The sequence below is a fragment of the Dryobates pubescens genome, chromosome 1, assembly GCF_014839835.1.
Source record: "Dryobates pubescens isolate bDryPub1 chromosome 1, bDryPub1.pri, whole genome shotgun sequence".
Taxonomy (NCBI): Eukaryota; Metazoa; Chordata; class Aves; order Piciformes; family Picidae; genus Dryobates; species Dryobates pubescens.
The window spans coordinates 11,432,765-11,458,411 of record NC_071612.1 but is presented as its reverse complement, the minus strand read 5'-3'; the positions used below and the strand labels follow the sequence as shown (position 1 = coordinate 11,458,411).

Genomic DNA, 25,647 nt, shown 5'->3' with positions numbered 1-25,647 from the left:
CTTGCCACTGAGGATAAAGCTAGGGAATGTTACCTGTGGAAGGAACAAAGCTAGAGTTGTGGACCCTCAAACAACTTCATTCATGGAACTAGAATTGCTTGCTCAAAATGAACCAAGTCAGGCTTGAAAAGAGCTTTTCTTGTATCAGAGAAGGGATTAACACCTTGGAGTGCCTTTTATCAAATCAATGTTATTGCAACAGTATCGATTCCATAATGGAACATGACTCTGATTTCCTAGGCTGGTGAGATGTTATTGTAAAGAGGATTAATGGAAACCAAACAACACTGTACTGTTGGTGTATTTCATAGAGTAAACAATAGAAGACCATGCAGCTGGTAGAAACTCGGCTATCTCCTGTGTTCTTCCATAGTTTCAAGATTATGTCTTGGTTGGCACTGAAAAAGCACAGATGAGATTCACAGCACAGGCACAGCCTGTCTCAAGGACTGCAAACCAACGAGTTGGGAGTCCCCATTTGCCTCTGCTAGTCTTTCTCTTCTACATCTGTTCTTCTCTGTCTACATCTAATCTATGTTGACTGTATTTCAGCTGAAGACGACACTTTGCTGCTTTCAAAACCCAGCAGAGTCCTGTGGTCTCTGCTGGACCTTCTGTGTGCCCACAGGGTAATTAACCACACAGACCAGTTCTGGACCTCAGGCCAGTGCTCTTCAGTGGAAATGCATCTTACCCAACTTCAAAGACAGAAATGAACACTTACATTTCTTTGTCCCTAAAAGACTGAAGTCCTGTTTCACTCAAGGTCTGCTCGTCTTCTATGTCTTTTCTGCATAGGAGCTCAGGCCAAGAATTAGAACTCAGGTTGCTCATTGTCCACCTCAACCTGGAAATGAACACAAAGGCAAACATATCAGCAACTGTTTTTTCCATTTTGACTGCCATTTACTGTTAATTCTAGATATTCCCAGCCAGCCTTTTCATCAGCTGGTTAATATAAAACCTAATGAACCAGAGATGGCATTCCTGTTTTGCTCTGTTTCGAATTAAGACTGGAGCAGGAAAAACTGAGAAATGAAAGTTTAAAATCTCTTCAGATAGAGGTGGCTTAAAATTCACTACATGAATACAGTAACTAAAATACAAATATATATGAAGATTGTGATCCGTAGCAGGTCTTGGCAGTTTGGGGCCATATATTATTAAGCATTATTCAGCTGACCCTAAGGGGAGTTCATCTGGAGACATTAAGGTCAAAGAGTAGAAGCGTTTGGACACAGTCAAATGGATTTTACACCTTTGTATCTTTCTGACATTAGTGTTTTGCTTCAGCAAACTGACTAATATCAGATATATCCTACTGGGTACCTTTCTAAATCACTTCAATTTTCTTTGTCCCTGGGCTACAGTTATGTGGTCAGGATTCACAGCTATCACAGGCTGTGATATACTCTTTTCCTTGCTCGTTTGTATTAGAATGAACTTTATGAGCTTTTGGGCACATGTCCATCAGTTTTCAAGATTAAGTATTGCGTCAACAGTTTTTATGCAGCATCCAAGCACACTGAATCATTTTGCTTGCTCTGAGATTATTAAGAGTGTATTATCACTTTTACAGAAAACATTTTGATTTTAATGTGAACCATCACTCACAGCAGTCTGTGCTCTCTCTCTAAAGTGATATTTCCCAGCAAAATCAAACTGGAGAGAGATGCCCCGTGAATAATTTTAGATTTGAGAGCACGTGAACCTTACGAACACAAGGGTGTAAGTAACATTTGACTTCACACTCCTCTGCTTTCATTACCCACTTTCTTCTTTTAAAAAGTCTTTACATTTTATATCCTTGTAACTGCTAACAATAACCACAGCACTTTTACCATGTAAAAACTGACAGTTTGTGTGAGCTTAAATTTGTCATTCCTCTTAAATAGAAACTATCTGGTTAAATAACCCGTAAAAAATCACAGAGGCGAGCTTGGCTCTTCCAGTATACAAAGCAGGAAATCAAAGATGCTTTTTGGCACGGAAGCCAAGATTTCAGCTAACATGGAAGAAGCTTTTAGAGCACAAATCCAGCCTATAATCAGATTTTCTCATTTCCTTGCTGATCTTCCATACTTTTGGCTTTGTGGTGTGTGGTTGTCAGCTACATTGTGTCAGGAAGGGGCACATGTAAGAGGAGAGCGTGCCGGGGATTTGAGCTCAAGAACAACCATTTACAGTGTGATCTGACTCCATCTCCTGCACTTGAGCATTGCTGGGCTGGAAGTATCACAGCTGGCAGCTGGTGATTTAGGAGCTGGTTTCTGATTAGGTGAAAAAGCACTCCCTTTGTGATCAGTTTGTTCTCTCCTCAGTAGCTGAAGCCCTGTTTCACCTGTATCCATCACAGTGTCATTGCTGTAAAGCCAGCACGTGCATCTTCTAGTTCAAGGATCACCTTTTGTCTTCATCTTTGACCAAGACCCCTTGGCACTGCTGTAGTAGACACCCGGTGAGGCAGCCCATGGTAGGAGGGGTTTCGTGGTCCACAGGTCAGCTCTTAGCATCCTGCTTCTTCCCGTCAGAAGGTCTCGGTGGCATATTAAAGTTAATTACCTTATTCTAACCTCATAATTCTTGATTCAACACAATAGCGTTCTCCTGTCTAGTGGCCTCGCAGTGCTTACAGTGGTGTTGCTCTTCTGTTCCTAGAATATGACTGTCTTTCTCAAGTGGAACGAATTAAAGAGATATCAGACTCCTTAAAGAGCTTAGAAGACAGAACAGTTCCTTCAGTGGTTTAACAAGAAGTATCATTTCATTTAAGTCACTTCTAAGCATTGGAACTCTTTCAGAGATGCTAAGTGGAGCAAATAAGGATCTCAAGACTTCAGCATTAACTGATGGGAATAAAGCCAAAGTTTTACATTTGCTTTCACATCCTCTCTTGTGGTATGTTTTAGTTTAAATATTTTGGCTCTAGTCTTGAAGCTTCCAATGCATAGGCAGATTGCTGTGCCCACATGCAAAAACCAAAAATGAGAATTGAGATCTTTTTGCTGTTATATTTAGAGTATGTATTTAATTGTTGTGCCTGCACAATGCCAGAGAAAATCCTGGTTTGCTTTCACCTCTTTGACAGGGGACTTTGTAGAAGGGTACTTTTACAGTAGATCCATGCTAATTAAATGTATTACTAAGAATCCAGCACTTCACAGCTACAGCACTGAAAATTTGCAAATAAACACAAGGAGACAGAACTCCGTCTGAACACATTCTCAGCAGTGAGGCACTTTGGCTTTAGCAGAGGTAACCCAGCAGCTCTAATTCAAAAGCATACTCTGAAAAATTCCAGATACTGGCTTTAAAGTACAGTTGTGTAGCAGAAACAGTTTTCTTCCGAGCCCCTCTCTGTAATCATCATCTGTAGAGTTTCCTGACTTCTGTTTATGTAACACACCAATGTGGGAATTATTTATAAAGTCCCAGCTGTTCTCTTTCCTAGCCTTTGTTTCTCACAAGTCTTAAATATTTGGAAAAACAAGAAAAGTAATTAAAGTATTGATACCTCCAGCAAACATTTCCCTAATCGTGCTGCTTAAAAAGGAATAATTTGTTTAAACAGAACTTGCTAAGTATATGTACAAAAATATAATGTTAAATAGTTACAGCACACTAGGAAAGCCAACTTGCATTTAAAGAAGCAAAATAAACAATGCCAGAGCGTTGCTAACACTGCAGTCAGCCACTCAGACAGCAGAACTCCCAGCACCAAGTGCAGCCGTGTGCTGTTTGCCCAGATCTGTGAAGTAGCTATGTGCCATCTGCTCCTCACACAAAGGACAGGAGTTTATTCTTGCTGGTGGGAACTGCTGTCTAAGAGCCAGCACTTGGCAGCATAAGTCCTTCCCCTTGAAAAGCTGGCAGAGAGGGCTTTTTAGCCTTTGAGTTCCCTAATAATGTTCCCCTCCAGGGTGCAGGTCCCTCATGAGTGCTTAATTTCCCTCTTTGTTCTGATTCACCATCCCATGCAGACAGGCAGGACACCTCAAGTGCAGTGGTGTCCTGTGGAGTCCCCTTAACCTGCCAACACTTGACAGGCTTCATCACAACATACATCAAACATTTAAATGGCCAGATTTATACTGGGCTTGTAGTTACAAGCTGAGAGATTGTAGGCTGCAACTAAGATACATATAAAAAGCAAAATCAGCCTGTGGTCTGTGGCAGGGTTCCTTCCTCAGTGTCACCACTGTCTCTCCAGGACGTCCAGGATCCTGCAGACGAGAGCAGCAGCACCCTGCCTTTCATGGTGGCCCATGCAGTCTGGCTGTGTTCCACTTTCTGTCCCTTGGGAATTAGCTTTTGGATGCAAAAGCAAATGTCTGATAGTCAGAGCCAGGTACCTTGGTGAAAGAGATTTTGCAGACTTGGTCCCATGTAATCAGTCAGGGAGTGAGTAACCTAGATAAATGCAAATGAAACCTCTTGCTGGCACCTTGTGCATTCAAAGGCTATTTACTGTTGTTGCTAGTCAGCTGGCTCACTGACTTCCCATTCAGTCTGGACTGCTCAGACTCAGCTGAGACCACTGTAACAGTCACATTACACATGATGGAAGCCATCCACATCCGACATTTTGTTAAGCTCATTATCTGTGGCACTCTGGTGAGACCACACATGACACATTGTTAAGGCAGATGACAGATCCCGTAACGAGCTGCCTGATCTGGACAAACCAAAGGAAGCCACTTGACCTCCACCACAAACAGCATGCATTGATGAGGGTTCCTGTAACACACTGGGCTTTGCCATGGTATGGAGTGTAATGACTCAGATAACATCCACCCCATCCTGGGCAGCTCAGGTGGCTCTTTCTGGCTGCGTCCTGCAGTGAGGAGCAATGAGAAGATCTCTTTGTGCTTGAGATCAATCCTCAATCCTCACAAAGAGCAATTAGGAAGCAGAATTGGCCTTGTCAAACCTCCTGGCTTCACCCATCAAACTAATTTATTGTGGACAAAGTCTCATAAGAGTTAAACTGAAAGCTTGCAGTAACTTTATACTGAGACCATGCAAACTACAACTGCTTAAGAGTTGACCAAATTTAGCAGATTTCACAGGGACAAAACAAACTGTCTCTGTGCCAAACTTCAAATCATCTTGATACTAAAACCCTCTCATAGAAAACACTCAGAATTTCTTAACATAGGCAAACAATGCATTTTTTTTCCCCCCTATAATCTTACCCTTGGAAATGACTGAAGCATTTCAGTTCAAGTGTACCATTAAAGGCAAAAAATCAGCTCTGGACAATGCCCAGAACACAAGTTTACAGCCCAAACATTTAAAGTTTGGCAAAGCACCGTAAAAAACAGTCTGTATTAACCTGAGGCAGTGCTACCATTCCTGCCTGTGAGATGAATAGAGAAATAGGAATTAAATTTCAATAATGGCAAACATCTCAGCTGAGATAAGAGCTGGCCAGACTGTCAGGCAAGTTTATTTACCAGAGCAACAGCGCAACAAAGCCAACTGCTGCACTAAGCTACACCGCTTGCTGCTGAGCAACCTGCTGAGGCTTCAGTAGCTGAAGAATCTGAAACATCACATTTATGGGATCCCTCCTCTCTTACATCAAAACAAATCTTCTGCTGGATTTACTCTCCTGGCCTGATGTACAGATTATCTTTTGGAATCAGGTGAAACATTATCTCACGTATCTATTATGTTACTATAGGAAAAGAAACAAAGAGGAGCATTTCTCTTGAAACTGGAAATGAAATATCCTGCCTGTTTCTGGTTTATTTCTAACCAGGTCCAGCTGCCTGTGATTCCTAAAAAAAAACAAAACCAAAAACATTCAGATTGAACTCAGCCACCTGAGTGGAATGACAGCATTTAAATAACAACTAGGTTTAAAGAAGAAACTTAACTGCATGAAGGGAAAGAAGAAAAAAAAAAAAAGAAAGAAAAGGAAAGAAAAACCACCACCATAGGAAACATTCTGGAAAGTTTTACCCTTAGTTGTTTAATCAAATTATAGAACCACAAATTATCTAATCAAAGCCATAGAATTTCTTACAATTTCACAAGGGTCTTTTCTGGGACGTGATTCAGTTATCATCATCATCTTTTCTGCTTCTAGAGAACACTAGTTCCTTCATGCAAGAACTTTCCCAGTTGTTCAAGATGCACAGCCACTAGCTGCCAACCAGCTGTGCCACACCTTGAGTACTATGTCCAGTTCTGGGCCCCTCAGTTTAAGAAGGACATCGAGACACTTGAACGTGTCCAGAGAAGGGCAGCAAAGCTGGGGAGAGGCCTTGAGCACAAGCCCTATGAGGAGAGGCTGAGGGAGCTGGGATTGTTTAGCCTGGAGAAGAGGAGGCTCAGGGGTGACCTCATTGCCCTCTACAACTACCTGAAGGGTGGTTGTAGCCAGGAAGGGGTTGGTCTCTTCTCCCAGGCAACCAGCACCAGAACAAGGGGACACAGTCTCAAGCTGCACCAGGGGAGGTTTAGACTTGAGGTGAGGATAAAGTTCTTCACCAAGCAAGTCATTCATCATTGGAATGGGCTGCCCAGGGAGGTGGTGGAGTCACCATCCCTGGAGGTGTTCAAGAGGAGATTGGACGTGGCACTTGGTGCCATGGTCTAGTCATGAGGTCTGTGGTGACAGGGTGGACTCGGTGATCCTTGAGGTGTCTTCCAACCTTGGTGATACTGTGATACTGTGAAAGCCTGTAGTGTGTGGCTGGTGTATCTAACCAGGGATAGTCTGCATCAGCCTTCAACTTAGAGGGGCAGCAGTAAGGTCCCAGCTACCTCTGCCTTGTTCTAACCTTACACCTTCTACCACCATTGCAGCAGTAGTCTCATCAGGGAGACATCAGACACAGCACAGGGATGGAGTCTCTTTCTGCTTTCAGTGGTTTGGCAGGGATTTGATGAGGTCTCCTTTCTTTCTTTTCCTGCAGGCAGGTAGATTTTGGCACCAAGAAAATATGGGCCCAGAGTTAAAGAACCCTTTTTTGTCACAGTCTCTATTTGCTGAAGGTTTACCACTAACTGTACAGATGGGATAAACTGTATTTCAGTACTCAGCAGTGCAGTACCTGCAAGATACCCATAACAGGGCACCTGTACAGAGTTTGGACATAAAGCTGCAGGTGATCCTTGCACAACATTTCTGTTCTCATCCACAGAAACTCACTAAGCAAACAGTCAGAAACCAGTTCAATAACCCCAGCACAAGATCCAGGCCCTCTGCCATGCAGCACCATGGGCTCATTCCTAGCTACTCTGGAGTTTTCTCCTCTTCGGAGCAGAATGAACCGAAATAAGGATTATAAAAATGCTGAAAGCTTAACCAGTTGGAAATAGCATGGTCAATGCACACCTGTAGTACAAGGTAGTTTCCTACAGACTGGAAATTATCTATAAAAGTTAGGACTTCTGGGCACTTTGCCAGTGTTCAGTGGGCAGTTCACTGCTATTTTATCCTTTACATCTATGGCACAGGTTGAGTGTGGATCTAGGCACTCAAATACTGAGCAGTCACAAATGCCACACTGGTTTTATTGACTAAGTTTTATAATCTGGTAAAGTTTATATATTTAATATAACAAATAACATGTGAACCTGTCATTTACACTCTTCAAATGCAGTGAATCAGTAGCATGATGGCTATTTTTCATTTGATGTAAATATTAAACAAATCAATAAATATTCATCCAAGGCACTCTTACTTTTTCCTAAATCCACGTACATTCAGACATAGCTCTGGCTCTGTAGCCAATTCCCATGGCTGCATGTAGGCTTTCAGGGACAGAGATGACCTTTCAGAGATTCATAGAATGGTTTGGGTTGGAAGCAACATTGGAGATAACCTAGTTCCAACCCCCCTAGCACTGGCAGGGACACCTTCCACTAGACCAGATTGCTCTTGGTCTCATCCAACCTGGCTTTGAACACCTCCAGGGAGTGGGCATCCATGACCTCCCTGGGCAACCTGTTCCAGTGTCTCACCACCCTCACTGTAAAGAATTTCTTATATGTAGCCACACTTACCCTGTGGCATGTGTTAAATGCTTAGTTCAGTCATCTGCTGGGAAACTGAGGCTCTCAGATGCCACCACAGTATGAGAGGACAATAAATGGTACTAAAGAGATTCACTTTTTACACAGCCACCACTGAGTTTTGTACCATTTGGTTGTGACTTACATTTAAGCTGTACTCTAGCCTGCTTAAATATGTTAAGAATTATCCTGAGGGACCCCAGGAAAATGCAGTCATGTTTATTTGTAATTGCTGCAAAATGGTTTACAAAATTGTTAGTGTCTTTTATTACGCCTGCTACTGAAGCACTTGCCTGTTAATTAGAGAAATTTCAGCTGTCATAGGCAGCAATTATAGCTTCTGTATCAGTGTCTGGTATGAATAGTCAATGAGAGCTGATTAATATGCATGAGCAGCAGTATATAGCGTGTGCATTGGAGCACAGTGCTGCAGCCGGAGCGCAGCGGCAGAGGGAGCGCTGCCCGCTGCCAGGGAAGCGGGGAGAGCACGGAGGGAAGGAGGGACAGAGCCGCGCTGCTCCGCAGCTCCCACGGTGACAGCCGCTGCCGCCAGCCCTTCGGTCCGGTCCAGCCACCCATCAGGGCTGTCAGGGATACCTGCATGCATGCCTGCTGACAGGCTGCCGTGGCTGCTCTGCTGAATCAGAAAGGGTTTTCTGCCACTTACTTAAAGATGGGATGCAGTTTGTGCACTCTACAGAAGCAAGAGGAGCAGTACAAGTTACTGTATGAAGTTTGTCAGGTAAAGAATTAGATTTCATTTCTAAACGCAAATGTTCTCTTTCAGGCTTGTGAGCACTGGTAGCGAGAGGGGAAATGGGATACCAAAACCTGCTTGTACAAGTGGAAATGAAAGGGGGCTTGCCTGATTTGAGGTGTGTGTGGCAGTGCCTATGTTTTTGCGATGTGCCATCCCATTCACACTTGCAGGACATCAAATATTTCAGTGCATGCTGTTATGCATCAAACTTTTAACAGAACTTTACAGCTCAGTGTAAGACTCTGCTGTGAGTTTCTCCAGTATGGGTTAAGGAAAACGTCTTGATGAGGACCATGGCTTGTCACAGCCTCTTGGAACAAGTTACGAAAGACAGCCAGGAGGGCTTTGTATCTGAGTACGCGCAGACCCTTCCTTCTATGCAATGCGCTCAATTCAGTGCTCGGTCTGATCTTTGATGTAATGTCAGTTCATATCCAGTTGTTGTAGATTTTACACCTCTGTGTGCAGAAACACCAGCTAACAGGCAGTTAGAGTTGACAGCTCTTTACACATCAAATTGCATATATTAAGCGTAAGTTTTCTAAAATCGTGGTAACACGTTGACCTCTGTTATAAAAATATTGTTTCCTGCTTCTGCTTTTCCTTCTGTTCTGTCTCTGAAATTTTTCACTCTGAAGTATGACTCGGACCAAAACAGCATGATGGAACCGTGCTAGGTGATGGCCAGGTGTCTGGGGACATAATCCTGCAGGTCTCTCTGGAAATAATCATAGGCAGATAACGTATGGTTAAGCTCTGCCAGCGGGAGGTGGGTTGTCTGCACAAAAGCTGCAGATAAAGTGCCCGGCTCCTTCCAGATGTACTTTACCACCTTGTTGTTCCCCAGGCAGTTTAGAATAGGTGACAGCTACCCCCAGTCAGAGGAGTGTGACATTTCCCAGCGCTGCCATGTCCCGCGCTCACCGGCAGAGGGAATTGCTCCATGGCAGAGAGGAGGGAAAGGAATCCTGTGGTCCTCATGCGTTATACCACCTGCATCTGATCCCAGACACCCATCTCACTGACAACAAAGTGAATAAAATATGTGGTTTGTATGTTATGCCGGCAGAGAAGTGATGAAATTTTAAACATAGTTTTGATCTGATTCTTGCTCACTCACCCAAAGGACACTGATGCTTTGTGGAAGGGAAAAAACCTGTCAGAGAAAATAGGAAGACATGTTTACTGTCACTTCTATTTATACTAACTCACTTCCACTGCTAAGCTGCTACACATGTGATGGTGGGAAGAATTTTAGAGGAAGGTGATCAGGTTTCTCGGACATTATTCTGGACTGAGAGCTAGTTTCAGATGCTGCCTGCAACAGCAGACCTGGTGCCAGGTATTGTTTGTGTGAATCCTCTGTTCAGATCAAGCAGTGGCTGTAGTAATAGTTACTTATTCCCCAAGGTCACCAAGTTTTCTTGGAGACTGTCAGTGAATCACACTCAGAAGTGCAACAAGCAGAACAGAGACAGCCACAAATGATGCATATCTTCTTGTTTAGGAAGCTTGCACAACTTTTGTTGTGAAATGAAGGTGGCAGGAAACCTTTGCAAGTTACTGACGTCTCTTAACAGATGCAGGACAACATTCCTTAAATACATGTCCTTAAGATCAGTCACAGGAACAGTCCCACTGATACCTGAGATGATTGAACTATCCAGTGCTGGCTGCGGTGCAGATCCCTGGCACTAGTTTGGATTTAGAAATCATCCTGCAAAGTGCTGCAGCCTTGTTGCAGCAGCATGCGGAGCACAGTGCACAGCCTCATGATTAACTTTAAGCATGGGATTCCTCTGGGAAATGTGTCTGGAATACCCTTGGTTTCCACAGAAGTGAGAGGTGCATATAGAAATCCCTGGGATTTCCAACAGAGTAAAACCTGAATTATTTACGAGTGTAATCCCTGAGTATTCCAGAATGTAAATTACTGTGCAAAATTATTTTAACAGGGTACTACTTTGATTTCTCTGTTCCACATGACAGGAGGGAGGGAATTCTATAGCTTATGGAGGACATCAAGATAATTAAATGTCACTATAACTGTAAAAATGCATCCTCATGTAACCTCCACATAAGAGCAATCACTTAGAATTTAATGGTGGAGGAGATGAAGAATCATTGTCATTTAAATAACAGCCTAGAAAAGACAGAAGTTTCAAACTATGGCAGCTGTAACAAATACCTCTTACAGTGAGTTTATTTTGTATCATCCATGTAGCCCTTATATCCTGTGATAAGGTGACATTGCCAGTTCTGAGACAAATAAAAGAAGCTTTTTTTAAAGCCTGAGTTAGATGAAATTTGCATGATTTGGTTTTTAGGAAATACTGAACATTGTTCGAAATAAATCCTCTTCAGCCTATTTTTTGAGATCATGACTCTGAGACATAGGAATTCAGAAAACACTTGCAGGAATTAATAATAGTACATAACTGCACTTTCTCTGTTAGGCCAAGAGCTTTAGAGTGGCTGGGAAATTAATGCTTCGATAAATTACAGTTCCAGAAGGTCCAGTACCTCTGGCTCCGTAAGTCCTTATAACAGAGAGCACAAAGAGGATCAAATATACCAGGCTCAGGCTTCATCCCTTCCTCATCCATAGATAATTCAAAGAGATCCTCTTCATTAAGGGCTTTGGCACATTGCCTACGATTTCTTTTTGGGCCACTGTGAGCTTAATGATGCAGAACAATGATCTTCCCTCTTGTTGAACACACACCTTATTGTACCTTTAATCACATAATAAAAACCAAATTAAGATACCTTGTCATTAAAGCCTATTGTAGCTGCGCACTATCAATGCTTTGGATTCCAATTACAAAAGGGACAGTGGCAGTTTGGAATCTTGATGTCAAACAGTGTCACCAATGGTAAGCATGCTGGTGGCAGCACAGAATGTCCGAGGTGTATCCTGAGGCTTATATCCCAGCTGCACGCAGGATATGAAATGAAATAATCATATGCTGTGAGATTTGGGGTTTCTAGTTAAATGGAAATTGTCTTCAGAAGATTTGGAAAGTTGTGAAAATAGAGGGAGAAGGGGGAAGAATGCTAATTTAAAACCTGGGGTTTGTTTTAGACCAGTTTTCCAGTTTGCTTTTCTCAATGTCATGAGTTCCTATACAGTCAATAACAGAAACAAGGGCTTTTCCCTTTGGAGGAAAACTCCTGAGAGACCAAGAAGTAACCTCCCATGCAGAAGAATGAGACAGATGAGATAGAGCTTTTGAATTTGTGAAATAAGATTATTATATTAAGACCTCAAATGTAAGGAAATTTCTGAGTAGCTCCTTCTCCCTAAGCATGTGTTCACACGCAGCTCAGGAGGTAAGCAGACACAGAGTGATCCCTTGCTAGATGGATACTTAGTATTATCAAGAATGAGAACATTGAATCTGAAATCACAGTTGATTCCTTCATGGGCAATGCTCAAAGCTGTTCCCTGGGATTCAAGACGATGGAGTTCATTCAGTTCTCATTCTGGGAAGATATCATAAAAACAACCCATCAAAACTGTCCCTTCCAGCTGATAAATCCTTGCTAAGTGATTACAGAGACCAGCCCCTTCCTCCAGGATGTCCCTCCAGAATGAGGATAGAAACGCTGGCAGGAAACAAGCTCACATTGCCACTGCCCTTGCTTCAGATCATCCGAGGTCAGAAGATTTCTGCCTCTGTGATTGTTGGGCTGGCACCCTTCACAAATACTAAAGTTCATGTATAAATAAACACTTGATGTCATGACCTTTTAGTAACTTGAAAGTGCTGTTCACATGCTCTTGGCCTCTCTCTGAAGCAAGTAAAAATGACAGTGTAGGTAAAAACAGTAGTGGGGAAGCTGAATTTGTCTTTTAAACCAGGTTAAAATACGTTGTGGCCAAGGTTGTGTACGCACCAAGGACAGCACAGAAATTGCTGCACTAATGAGAAGACAGTGGTGATGAGGAAGTAACCCACGCTGTATTTCATTGGCAACTTCTAGCAGCATCACTTGTGAGAAGGCTATTCCCTCAGCAGGGCTCACACACACACCGGTTGCACTGAGCTGATTGCTGATACAATTCCTTTTACCACTAGAATTCCATTCACGTCTTTAGACTTGCAAAAATTAATGTAATCAGTCATTAAGAAAGCCTGATTCAAGGAAACAGCCTAACTAGGCTTAAACCTACTGAGCAATGGCATAATCCTAAATCAGGGCCAAAGTGAAGCTTGCCAAATAAACAGTCATCTCAAAAACACATTTCTAATCAAAACTGTAAGATTTGGGAAACAAAAATAATTGCCTCTGTACATATGCTTTTCACACCCTCAAATTTAATTGGGCAGCCAGAGAATTAGTTGGTCTACATTTCAGTAGTTTTCCATGTTGAGATCAAATTGGTTGTGCCAATTATAGTAACCTGGTGTATTTGCAATAGGCTGTGTGCCTTCAGACGCTCTCTACATACAGCCTGTGCTGCAGCTGAAATGAAGAACAGTGTTGAAGTTATATTCTGTCACTTCACTACCATTAAACTTGACCTCAATAACAGTTGTGAACCTATCTCACTTACTTCAAAGTGGGCATGTGTTTGCTTAAACAAGATGTTAATTCTGAGGGCTTTGTTCTAGACAGGGGTTTCTACTGCTGAATTAGTTCAGCTGTAGAAAAACTCTGCTTGACAGGCTGGAGACTCATAATCTTCAAAAAACAGCCCTTTAATGATTGTGGCGCCTGTCTGTGGCTCAGAAGTCCCCTTTCCTAATTAGACATTTACCAGAAACTGGCAATTGAAATTTTCCTCTTCACTTGACGATGAATAATGCAGCGCTTCTGTTAGGATTGCTCCAAATAATACTCTTTTTATGGCATGGAAGAGGAATATATTGGCCATTAAAGGAAGGTAAATAAGATGTGATATGAAATAATCAAAATCCCGAATGGTCACCTGTGATATAAATGGATAATTTGACCTACAGGGCCCATAAAATATCTCACTCCTTCATAATCTCCCACAGTGCCTTTCTTCTTCACATTGAGCAGACAAAATGCTTACCCACAGTATAGATTTCTTTGGAATTATTTTTTTTTTAAGTGATAAATGATTGAAAAGAGGAGTTTTGTAATGCTTTACACTTATACATCTGCTTAATGCTATGAAGCAGGTGGCAAGAAGTCATGAGGGAGAAGGCACTAGGGACAGTCACGCTGTGCTTTGCTGTCACATGTCAGATATGGGCTGGGAAAAGGGAAACATATGGAGTGATGAAAAACTGCAGATTTAATAAATGTGTTCTGTTGTGTTCATTAGTAATGAAACAAAAGGTCAGGCTTGGTTGTCACTAGGCTAGGACAACTCTACGTGTATACATAACCTGGGAGTGTTCCCTTCCGAGAATTGGTGGGTAAACGCAAACAGATCCAGCTCAGCCTCCTGAGCTTGGTAGCTGAGGTTGGACAGGGGAGGTGGCAGAATAAATAATAGAAGAGATACATAAACTTTAAACAGGGCTACAGCATTCACTGCTTTAAACAAGTGACATGAAGGAAGCCTCCCTACCCCACAGTCTCAGGCTGCGCCAGGGGAGATTCAGGCTGGATGTTAGAAAAAAGTTCTATACAGAAAGAGTGATTGCACATTGGAATGGGCTGCCTGGGGAGGTGGTGGAGTCGCCATCGCTGGAGGTTTTTAGGAGAAGACTTGACGGGGTACTTGGTGCTGTGGGTTAGTTGCTTGGGCGGTGTTGGATTGGTTGATGGGTTGGACGCGATGATCTTGAAGGTCTCTTCCAACCTGGTTTATTCTATGTATTCTATGTATTCTACTTACACAGCATGTCCTCAGGCAAAGAGCCAGAGGTAACCATCATGGCTGTGCTCTCTGACTTGTGTCAATGCAGTGGTAATTCTGGATATGGAGATGATTGAACACATTGTCTAGTCGTGAGGTCTGTCGAGACAGGTTGGATTTGATGATCCTTGGGGTCTCTTCCAACCTTAGTTATACTGTAGTTATACTGTGATTGTCTACTGTCACAGAAACTGGGCACTTCTTCATTTCATTTCCAATTGCTGAAGCAACTTCAGGCTTTACACTGAGACACCATGTAAGCTGCGTTCAGCAGTGCTCTGTGGCTCAAACACTGCCATCAGACTCCTGGGGAATGCTCAAGGAACAAGCATTCCACTTACAGAAAGAGTAATTGTATGATCACGTCAATTAAAACCATATTTGATTTATGCATTTTCATGGATCAAGTACATTTACACTCAGTAAATTAGCTCCTTCAACATCATTTTAAAGAAAGTGATCATTCACATGTTGCAAGATCACAGCTGATAAGAAAATGGGTTTATGTCTGGCAGAATTGCTTGCAGAATGCAACAAAAGCTCTTGCACCTGACCCAAAAGAGTCTGTGGAACTCCATCAGTTCTAGCCACAAAAGGAAAAATCAATGTTATCAATAGCACACTATGAGAATTCTAGGCCATGGTTAAGCAGCATGGACTGGAAGCATAGAGTGAGGTGATTGCCTACACAACATCTGAGGTTAGGTTTCTTCATCTGGGAACACTGCTGTACTTCTGGAAGCAGATGGCGCAAGACGACAAAGCCTGCTCTGCAGGTACCAGGTAGCTACAGAAGCAGCAGTTCCTCTGTTAACAAACTCGCTTGGATCTGCCACTGCTGCTGGCATCCCAAACAGCAGCACTGAGTGGGTTTTCCATCTTTTCTTGGAACAAACTTCAATAACCCTCCTCAACACAGATTATCTTCAGAGCTATCCATAATTGCTCTTTCCCTGTCTTATATCATTGAGACATTTGTGGAAGTAATGAGGGAGTGGGAGAGTGGACTCCAAAATAACAAGCATTGTAGAAATGGGAATGTCATGAATTAGAATGGTCTTAAAGGCAGTGTCTAGGAGAGCAGTGCTGAGGTTTCAGTTCTGGTGTGTTCTCATGTGACCTTAGGTAGGTCACTAACCTGTTTTATGTTTTGTCTTCTCATCTGTACAATACTCCTTTTGTCTGTTGGCTTGGAGCAGGCTCTCCAGAGCGGGCACTGTCCTTTGTTCTGTGTTTGTGTAGTTGGATATGCTTCTCAAATAACATTAGTATTATTTAAAGGCCTGATCTAGACACCATCTTGTAGTGCTCTGATTTTAATGGAGGTGTGGTGTTAACTATCGAGAGACTGTCGACTGGAAGGTGCTTAAAGGGCATAGCAAGGGAAAGCTCCCTCCAGATGTGTCTTACTTTCATACCATTCTCAAAGCACCTTCTGCATGCAGCTGTTGGAGAAAGGTGACTGGTCTACAGGGACCTTTGTCTTGAGTAAGTGGGAGAATTGATCTCTTATGTTACTCCATTTTAGCTTAAAACCCTGTAACGTTACACCCTCAACACGACAGATTAACCTTCTTACACTATTACTATCACTGTGTATTATTTTTAGCCTAAATATAGAAACACACAGGTTTTCAAATTCTCAGGCTGTAATTTGCTGTACTAGCCAAATATATCAACACAGGGTCTGCCTCCTGGCAAGAGCACATTTGGGAAGGGCAAGAGCATTTCCATGTAGTGTCTCAGCAGCAGCAGCCCAAGGTGCCATACATGGGCAAATCCAAAGAATGAAAGTGGGTGACTGCACTGGCTGAATTCTGCTCATTAGTAATTCATGATTATTTATGGCTGTCATTTGTACCTCACTCAAATAGAATTGATAGGCTCCCTCTGGGTCATGCTACTGAAATGGCAGCAAGAGTCATTAAAAAGGGAGTGCCTGCAAACTTCTGTCTGTGTTTTATATGGACACCAGGGCTATTAAGCCATAAGCAGGGAGACAAAAGATCACTTCTTTAATGCTGACAAAATATGAAGTATTTCTGCCCTGGTAGAAAGACACTCAACATGATGAATGCGTGTTAAAGGAAAAAGGGCTGCAAGTAAACTTTGCTTAGAGGAAGTGCAAGAGTTGCAGAAGCCCTAGATTTAGTCTGAATCTGTGTTCATGGAAGCAAATGATGAAATTCCCTGTGGTTTGATTTTGAGTCATGATCCACAGAAGTGGAGCCTGAGAACCCAGCCCAAAGCAGGCAGGTTTTAGTATGCTGTGTACAGTACTAGCTCTGCCTCATTAATACATAAACATGCTAATTAGCAGCAGAAGAAAAATTTCCTTTTATTTCAAGAGTCTTTTTCTCAAGATTTTCCATTTGGAAGTTAAAAATTTGGAGAACAATTGTATTCTGTACTCTTCAGTAAAGAATTTTTCCTTTGGTCCTAACCATTTTGTCATGGATTGCTCCCAAGGCGGAAGGGAAATGCACACACATGGAAACAGTCTATTACCAAACAATATAATTCTGGGGGTTTGAAAAAGAGAGAGGCTGGCCATACGAGGGAAATAAAAGAGGGATTAGATGGAGCTGCAAGAAGAATTAACCTATATTTTCAACAGTCTTTCTCTAGTTCCTGAGGAAAAGAGGGTTTGGAAAACAGGGGTCTGCTGCTCTCATTTCCATTTTAAAAATCTATAAAAAGTTCTGCTGCTTTTTCTTAATATGCAGACTTCTTAAGAACTTGCTAAAGAAGTGAATCAGACCATAAAGAGCGTTTTAAATGGAGCGCAGACGGCTGTAGTCTAACAGAACTAGCATTTTTATGGTGCACTTCCCAAGGATTTGCATGAATTTCTACAAAGAAAAGCTGCTTACTCATTCTGAAGCAAAAAAAGTTGTTGTTTTTTTTTCTCTGTGACATTTGTGAAGCACAGAAGAACCAACAAGCCGTACAGCGCATACAAATGTTTGCCATTCATGACATTAAACCCCTATAAATCAGTCAGACTTGATGGATGGAAAAATAATTTTCTTTGACTGAACCTTTCTAATTTCTGCTGTGTGCCACCAACATCCAGCAAACAATGTTACACACTATATAAGCAAAAACTAAAGTACTAAATAATTATACCTACACACAGCAAGCTCCTCTTCACAGGGATTTTGTGGCGCTCTCAACCTTTGAGTTAACTCCTTCTGCCAATGCCCAGAGTTACTTCAGCTGTACTACTGTAAATGATGTTGGCACATGCTTGGATGCAAACCTCCTCACCTACATTCATTGCATGCCCAGCCTCATTCTCTGTGCAAACCTCTTTCTAGCGCAGCCCTGTCTGGTTGCCTTTGTATCACCTCTCCAGGGCTGCAGGGCTCCCTGGAGCCCCTTTACATAAGTGACATTTATGTATTAATTGCACAACTGTGTGCTTAATAAGGGTGGTTGTAGCCAGGAGGGGGTTGGCCTCTTCTCCCAGGCAACCAGCACCAGAACAAGAGGACACAGTCTCAAGCTGCGCCAGGGGAAGTTTAGGCTTGAGGTGAGGAGAAAGTTGGAATGCAGCCGCTGGAATGGGCTGCCCAGGGAGGTGGTGGAGTCACCATCCCTGGAGGTGTTCCAAGAGGGGATTGGACGTGGCACTTGGTGCCATGGTTTAGTAGTCATGAGGTCTTGGGTGACAGGTTGGACTTGATGATCTTTGAGGTCTCTTCCAACCTTATTGATTCTATGATTCTATGATTCAAAATGTTGTCCTCATACCTCAAATAAAAACCAGAACATGTTTTTTAGTAACAATTATGTCATCCCAGTCATAGATGCAAACTCTCAGTGACTTGCACAGAAGTCCAGCTTTGTCCATGTGTGTGAAGGCCAGAGGGCTCCCAGCCTGCAGACACTGCACCAACTTTGACTTCAGGAAGCTTTGGCCTGAAATAAGCATCTAAACAGAGGCTATTAGCTCAGGAGCTGCTGGAGAATACCAAACCTCTCAGCAGAGTAATTGTTAAAGAAAAACACTTACGTGTGAGAAAATCTGTCCTCATCAAAGGTATTTCACTGTGACATATATCCAGAATTATTAGAGGAGGGATGCCAAATGCTTCATACAGCTCTGACAGGGAGAACCCATTGTATATCCAATGCCTCACACTTGCAGCATCATAATTATATAAATTATATAATTATATAAAAGACTATGTCCTAGCTGGGTAGTACCAATTCTTTTCAAGCCTAGGAAGACATGAGAGGTTTTCCCTGTTCTTTCTCCCTTCTTAGTGGCCATGTGCACAGTAGCATCCTGTGCTCTATATGAATCCATATATATAATATATATGCATCCAACATGACATGATCCATGTTCATAACATGTTGCATTTGACAAGCTAAGCAGCTACCAACTCAGGAGAGATTTGCAACAGATTGAGGAAAGGACTTGGGTCTTGCCAACACTATACCAAGCAAGATCCAACTGCACGTTTTCACTCCTTTATCTCCAAGGAAATACTCAAACTTTTCCAGCTTTTTTCACAGCTATCAGAAGTTTGATCTTAAGAGTATAGTCACATTTGATTTATTGCTTTCACATCTCCTAACTGTCCTTCAGCACTGGTTAGGCCGCACCTCCAGTACTGTGTCCAGTTCTGGGCCCCTCAGTTTAGGAAGGATGTTGACTTGCTGGAACGAGTCCAGAGAAGAGCAACAAAGTTGGTGAGGGGTTTGGAACACAAGCCCTATGAGGTGAGGCTGAGGGAGCTGGGATTGCTTAGCCTGGAGAAAAGGAGACTCAGGGGTGACCTTATCACTCTCTACAACTACCTGAAGGGAGGTTGTAGACAGACGGATGTTGGTCTCTTCTCCCAGGCAGCCAGTACCAGAACAAGAGGACACAGTCTCAGGCTGCGCCAGGGAGGTTTAGGTTGGATGTTAGGAAGAAGTTCTATACAGAGTGATTTCCCATTGGAATGGGCTGCCCAGGGAGGTGGTGGAGTCGCTGTCATTGGAGGTTTTCAGGAGGAGACTTGATGGGGTGCTTGGTGCCATGGGTTAGTTGTTTAGGTGTTGTTGGATTGGTTGATGGGTTGGATGCGATGATCTTGAAGGTCTCTTCCAACCTGGTTTATTCTATTCTATTCTATTCTATTCTATTCTATTCTATTCTATTCTATTCTATTCTATTCTATTCAATTCATCTGCTGCTTCCATTTGCAGCCAGATACTGCCTATCATCTTGTTTGGGGTTGGGGTTTTTGGTTGGTCAGTTGGGTCTTGGTTTGTTGTTTGTTGTTGTTGTTGTTGTTGGTTGGTTGGTTTGGTTTTGGGTTGGGTTTTGGTTTCTTTGTTGGTGGTTGTTTGGTTTTGGTTCAGGCTTTTTAAAATATCAGTTGATTGATTCTTGTTTATTTTTTTCATCATTTACTTCTTGGAAATCAGAATTAATGAAACCCCCACAGCAGAAATAAGAGCTGAAGATATCATTTCGATGCGTTCCTTTGGTAGGGCCGCCCCTGTGGATTTGTGTCATGGCCTCCCTTGTTATACTATGTTGCATCATCAGTCTTTGTCTCAATTACAAATATACATCATGTCTTATCTTAATTGACCATGACAGCATTTCCCTTTCCATTGCCACAGTTTGTCCATGCCAGTGGAATGCTGATGGCACATTCAGCTTCACAATGCCTTGCTTTCCCTTTGGACTCAGTTTCAATCAGAGCCTGCAAAGGCAAAACTCCCAGTGACATTAGTGAGTATCAAATCAAGCTGAAGTGACTGTTTTATTTTCATTCCAAGCATTAAAAGAAAACTTCCAGGAGACACAGACCTCCCAGACAGGATTATGGCATGTTTATCTATAGATTTCTTGCTGCCTTTGCAACGTAGATTTTAGATAGTGGGCTCTCTGCAGCCTACTCCTGTGCAAGAGAATATACAGTCTATACTGTAAATGACTATGCTATAAATTAAAATACTCTAACTACTCTTCTATTCCATAGTCATTACATAATTATATGTTAAAATTTCAAGCATCCCTTCCATATTTACTGTATGGTCTGAATTAAAAGTATTTCTCTCTCTGCCTCTAGCAGTTGCTAAGCCTGCTGTCTGGCTCCACCACAAATTTCACCAAGGTCCATTCATCTCAGTTTAACTACACACACTTCGGCTTAACTACAGCTTTCTCCACAGTCAATGTATTTTCGATGCAAAGGAGGTCCAAAAGCAAAGCATTTCAACATTTCAGACAAGTTAATTTATCCATCTTTTATGCCATGAAAGATCCCATTGTCTCTGTCACATGGCATGTAAGGTTCTGAAGAAATTATGCATGTTTGTAGGTTTTGGCAGTCTGCTGAAGCATTCATATGCATGGATTATTTTTTCTTCTTCTTCTTCTGTGTTATTTCAGATGTAACTATTTATAAGGAAGAGTTTTGCTGAGCACAATTCAGCAGCATTAGGAATCAAGTCAATGATTATAGAATTGCTTTCTTTATATTAACAAAGTAAAACTGTACAGATCTATTTACTGGGATTTTAAGCACTGGGAATAATTATTTAAGCACTGGGAATAATTGCTTAAGCACTGGGAATAATTGCTTGTCAATTGTGGTAAATTTTCCAGAGAGAAACTAAACATCTTAATGACATCAATTTGGTAAAGCTTCAGAAGGACTCCAGATTTGCCACAAGTACTAATTCTACACAGAGATGAAGATTATCCCAGTTTATTTTTCTTCTGCATCATTTCTGTGTTACTAAAATAAAACAAATCAATATCTGTTACTTTTTCTAGCTAAAACAAAAGGGCAGTTTAGCTCTGTTACACACAAGGAGACATCAGAATTACTAGTTTTAATTATCCAAATACTTTAACTTTCCCATTCGCCACAAGGATGATTCAAGGGCTGGACCACCTCTGCTATGAGGATAGGCTAGGGAGCTGGGGTTGTTCAGCATAGATAAGACTCCATGAGGACCTTAGAGCTGCCTTGCAATACCTGAAGGGATCCTACAGGAAGGTGGAAAGAGGGACTTTTCATAGGGGTGTCCAGCAATAGGACAAGGGGGAATGGTTGTAAGCTAAGGGAGAGTAGGTTTAGACTGGATCTTAGGAAGAAGTTATTCAGTACAAGGGTGGTGGGACTCTGGAATGGGCTGCCCAGGGAGACTGGGGATGCCTCCTCCTTGGGGGTGTTCAAGGCCATATTGGATGAGACCTTTTGCAGCTGAGTCTAATTGAGAGGCATCCCTGCCCATGGCAGGGAGGTTGGAACAGATGATGTCTAAGGTCCCTTCCAATCTAAGCCATTCTATGATCTTCATGTGTCTTCAGCACAAAATGACATTATTGATATGGTGGGATAGGAAATACTGAAACAAAGTAAACACAACTATTAACTGCTGTGTGTGGCAGCTCCTGCAGGATTTTAAGGGGCCAGGTGCAGGCAGTGCAATTTCCCTGCTTTTGCATCTTTGCCTACCCCTTCATCATTCTACATTCAGAATCTAAAAGGTTAACAGCCACAGCTCTGTGCAACCCATTAACTCTTACTTAGTTAGAACACATCTGATAGGTCAGGAGTCTACCATACTGGCCTGGACTGCTGGACAAAACAGAAACCTGCAGAGCTAAAAGGATTCCACTCAGTTTGAGTTTAGGAATCCCTCTCTTGCAAGAGATCCACAAAGTGACCCTGAAAGAATTCATTGTGTGAACAACTACTGTTTGCCTAATATGATGTGGGTGCTGCCATATTTCATAGAATTGTTAATTATTAACATACTGTAGCAGTGGGTTAAGAAACCCGTAATAATAACAGTGCAATGAGTTATGCTTATGGTTAAGAAACCCATAATAATAACAGTACAATGAGTTATGCTTTCATTTGACTGTCATCATTGCCTTCTTATCAAACCTTCTTATCAAATATAGATCCCCTCATAGTGTTACTTATTTGCCATGCTCTGCAGAGTCCTGCTATTCTGAAATGCCCAAGTAGATGTCATTAAATGCAAATACTCTGTTCTGACTTGAAGCCAGCAATAGAAGGTGACAGGTTCTATCAGGGCAGCCCTGATGCCATCACTTACAGCACTTGGAACATTCCTGCCCCCAGGTTTGCTCCAGCCCCTCTGCTGGGGCTATCCTTGTCACCAGTGAAGCAGAACAAGATGAGCACATGCTCCTCAACCCTCTAATTCACTGTCTAGTATCTGCAGTTAAGCCACTGATGAATGGGTGTTTGTGAAAGCCCCACTTTGTATCAGCTCTGCTGCTGGAGAGGGAACTCAGCAGCAGCAGGCTGAATCTTGACCAAAAAGCCTGAATGCCAGAAAGTCACAAATGTTCTCTGCAGGAGGTTCCCTTTGTTGGAGGAGAGGTTTTGGATTTTCTCCCTAATTTTAAAGTCTGGTCTCACAGCCTTCTGCCTGTCTGTGCAGCACTGCTCTTCCACACTGTGTTATCAGCTTGTAGAAAACAGTCAGAATGCTACTTGGAATCAATTCCTGTGGTAACAATTGATGAAAAGTCCAGCTACTGCCTGTTCCCTGCACGATACCAACGTAGCTTTGAAGTTCTGATTATTTAACAATTACATCTAAAAGCACAAAGAGGATGCCAGTCCATGAGTTTGCAGAAATAAAGTGTCCTACAGAACCTAAAAGTAAACTGCAAGCCGGTGCTAAGCTGTCTGTAATCCAAGTGCATTGTAATATCAGGAAAGAAACTGGAAATGTATCGTTTAAATGATTGTTTAGCATAAAGATGTAGAAAGCAAGAAAGGTTTCCTGATCAAGAGTTATTATGAGCACATTTCTGAAAAGCACAACACTTGGAGCAGTTTAGATTCATTTTGATTGCTTGTTGTATTTTGTTGTACACCCCGCCTAACACCCCACCTCCCCCCTCCCCCCCCCCCCCAAACCCAAACCTAAAAGCAGGATGCAGGATGCACACAGTAAACTGTGCAACATTTAATTTGCAGCAAATAATAAAACTCAGACTATAATCAGCATTTCCTTTTTCCAAAGCAAACATTACACTGAACTTAATCTTACAGCTGTACTAATTGTTTTAAAGTAATCTGCTCAACTGGGCAAGTTAATGATATTTAATTTGACCAGGCTATGCATTGCTGTGAGTAGTTGTGGTCAGAACAAGTGTTTGTGTAATATAAAGGCAATGCTAACACCTTCCACTCTCAGCTGCCTGAAAATCCTGGTGTCATCACCGCTCTAAGACAAACCAAAGATAACAGTGTAAGAAGTGTGAATTACCAGGCAATTCAGCAGGAATTTACCCTTTTCAATCTGTTCTGCACTCCAGTTAACCCTCTTTATTATCTTTTTGCTGTGGATAACACGTTAAGTATGGACTAAATTCAGTTATTGAGCTGAGTAATGTTACTGGTGCAGTTGCCTCTCTTACTTTAATGGCATTAAACATGGCTTAAGCACAGTGTGAACGAAAGGTGATCTGATACAGTGAAGAGCAGTACCTGGACATGTGTTTTAGAGTTTTCAATCATATCCAAGCACTTAATGTGGCAGTCACCACATCAGTGTACGTTTCAGAACGTACAGAAATGATTGGATGACAAATCAGCAGCCACCTCTAGTACCCGAGGCCAGACACTACTGCATCTATGTCCAGTCAGGGCAATTCATTATTTTTATGTCTTGTTTAAAAATATGCTACTTTTCCATACAGAAGCCAGCAGTTCCCTGTGTGCAGCTATGATTCCAGTGATAGGGTGTACCAATTGAACAGCTGTCAGATATGGGACAAAACAGTGTAAGGCATCACTCATACAGAAAATATATAAACCAAGTGTGCTCCCTGTTGAGAAGGGCTGCCACAAGCAGGGCCCTCACTGTCAGTGCTAGTGGCAGCTCCAAATCTCAAACAGCAGTTTATCTCTGCATGTCAGCCAACACTTACCCCAGTCCAGAGAACATGGTAGCAATTATATGATAGCCTGATGCTTTAGGATTGTCATTTCACTGTAGAGCTTTCACAAACAGATTGCTCTGGGCAGCTTCTCTTTAATTGTTTCTTTTGATCTGTGTTAAACTGCCAACAGTTTGCAGGTTAAAAGAAGATAAAAATTTACTAGTTACCAGTGGTTCCCACTAGCTCTGTAACGGATTTTTTTTTGCACATGAGCCCATAGAGCTTTTGGATTTGCAGATGTCTCAACAAACAGGCCCAAAAGAAAACTCCATGTTAGGCTGGAAACAGCAGGACATTCAATCTTTTCACCACAGCTGCCTTTTTTCAGTTCATACCAAACTGTGCATTATGTTTAGCTCCCTTAAAATCACAATCTGTACAGCCAGAGACACACAGAGACATTAACAATTTTCATTAACCAAAACTCAAAATGAGAATTATCATCTTGCAGCTCTATAAAAGTTCTGACAAATATGACCTCATCTCTTTCACAGCCCCTGAGTAGACTTCAGACACTCATGAAAAAATTCATTAGAAGCCACGCGAGGAAGGAAGCTAAGCATGAATGAAATGCAAAGCTACAGTGGGCTAGAAGTGGTGAAGAGCTCTCTGGATCAGGAAGGACACCTCTACTCACCAACAATATGAAAGTGTATAGAATTGAATGCCTCATTTTGATTTAGCTGCCGTGAACAGCAGCTTTATGAGTCCTTTGAGACAGGAGAATCTGTGCTCGCTCTTCAGTCCCCCACCTCCATGGCCTGGTCTGTTTGGGTATTGGTAGTTCTTGATGGGGCATCTCAGTCATGTTTAGGAAAAGTGTTCTCTTATGTATAAGAACTCAGCCAGGAGATAACAGTGGTGAGATCTGGGGCTGGGAAATGGCTGAGCTACACTGACAAGAAGTTATTTCTCAAAAAAGCCCACAATTGTTCTTCCTTTATCATTTCTATTTGCTATCCCAGTGTGTTGTCCATGCCCATCCCTCAAATGCAGCTTTTTATTGCAGTGACTGAGTACCACCATCAAGTTTCATCTGAAAAATCGTTTATCAAACACAAATACATG

The 25,647-nt window shown here is 42.2% G+C and overlaps 1 protein-coding gene across 3 annotated transcripts in view; it reads left to right on the top strand.

Annotated features, from left to right (window-relative positions):
* PDZRN3 (PDZ domain containing ring finger 3) overlaps positions 1–25,647 on the top strand; it is a 156,771-nt gene that overhangs the window by 110,070 nt on the left and 21,054 nt on the right. Inside the window, exon 1 of one of the 3 annotated variants that reach the window (XM_054161398.1) lies at positions 2,205–2,278. The exons of 1 other annotated variant lie outside the window; for it this stretch is intronic. Coding sequence is in view for 1 of the 2 variants with exons in the window: in XM_054161392.1 (XP_054017367.1) it covers positions 8,702–8,770 (69 nt within the window). In the remaining variant the exon portion in view is untranslated. Of the gene's footprint in view, positions 1–2,204; positions 2,279–8,590; positions 8,771–25,647 lie in introns of those variants that run through there. One more of the 3 variants, XM_054161392.1, reaches the window with a different exon arrangement.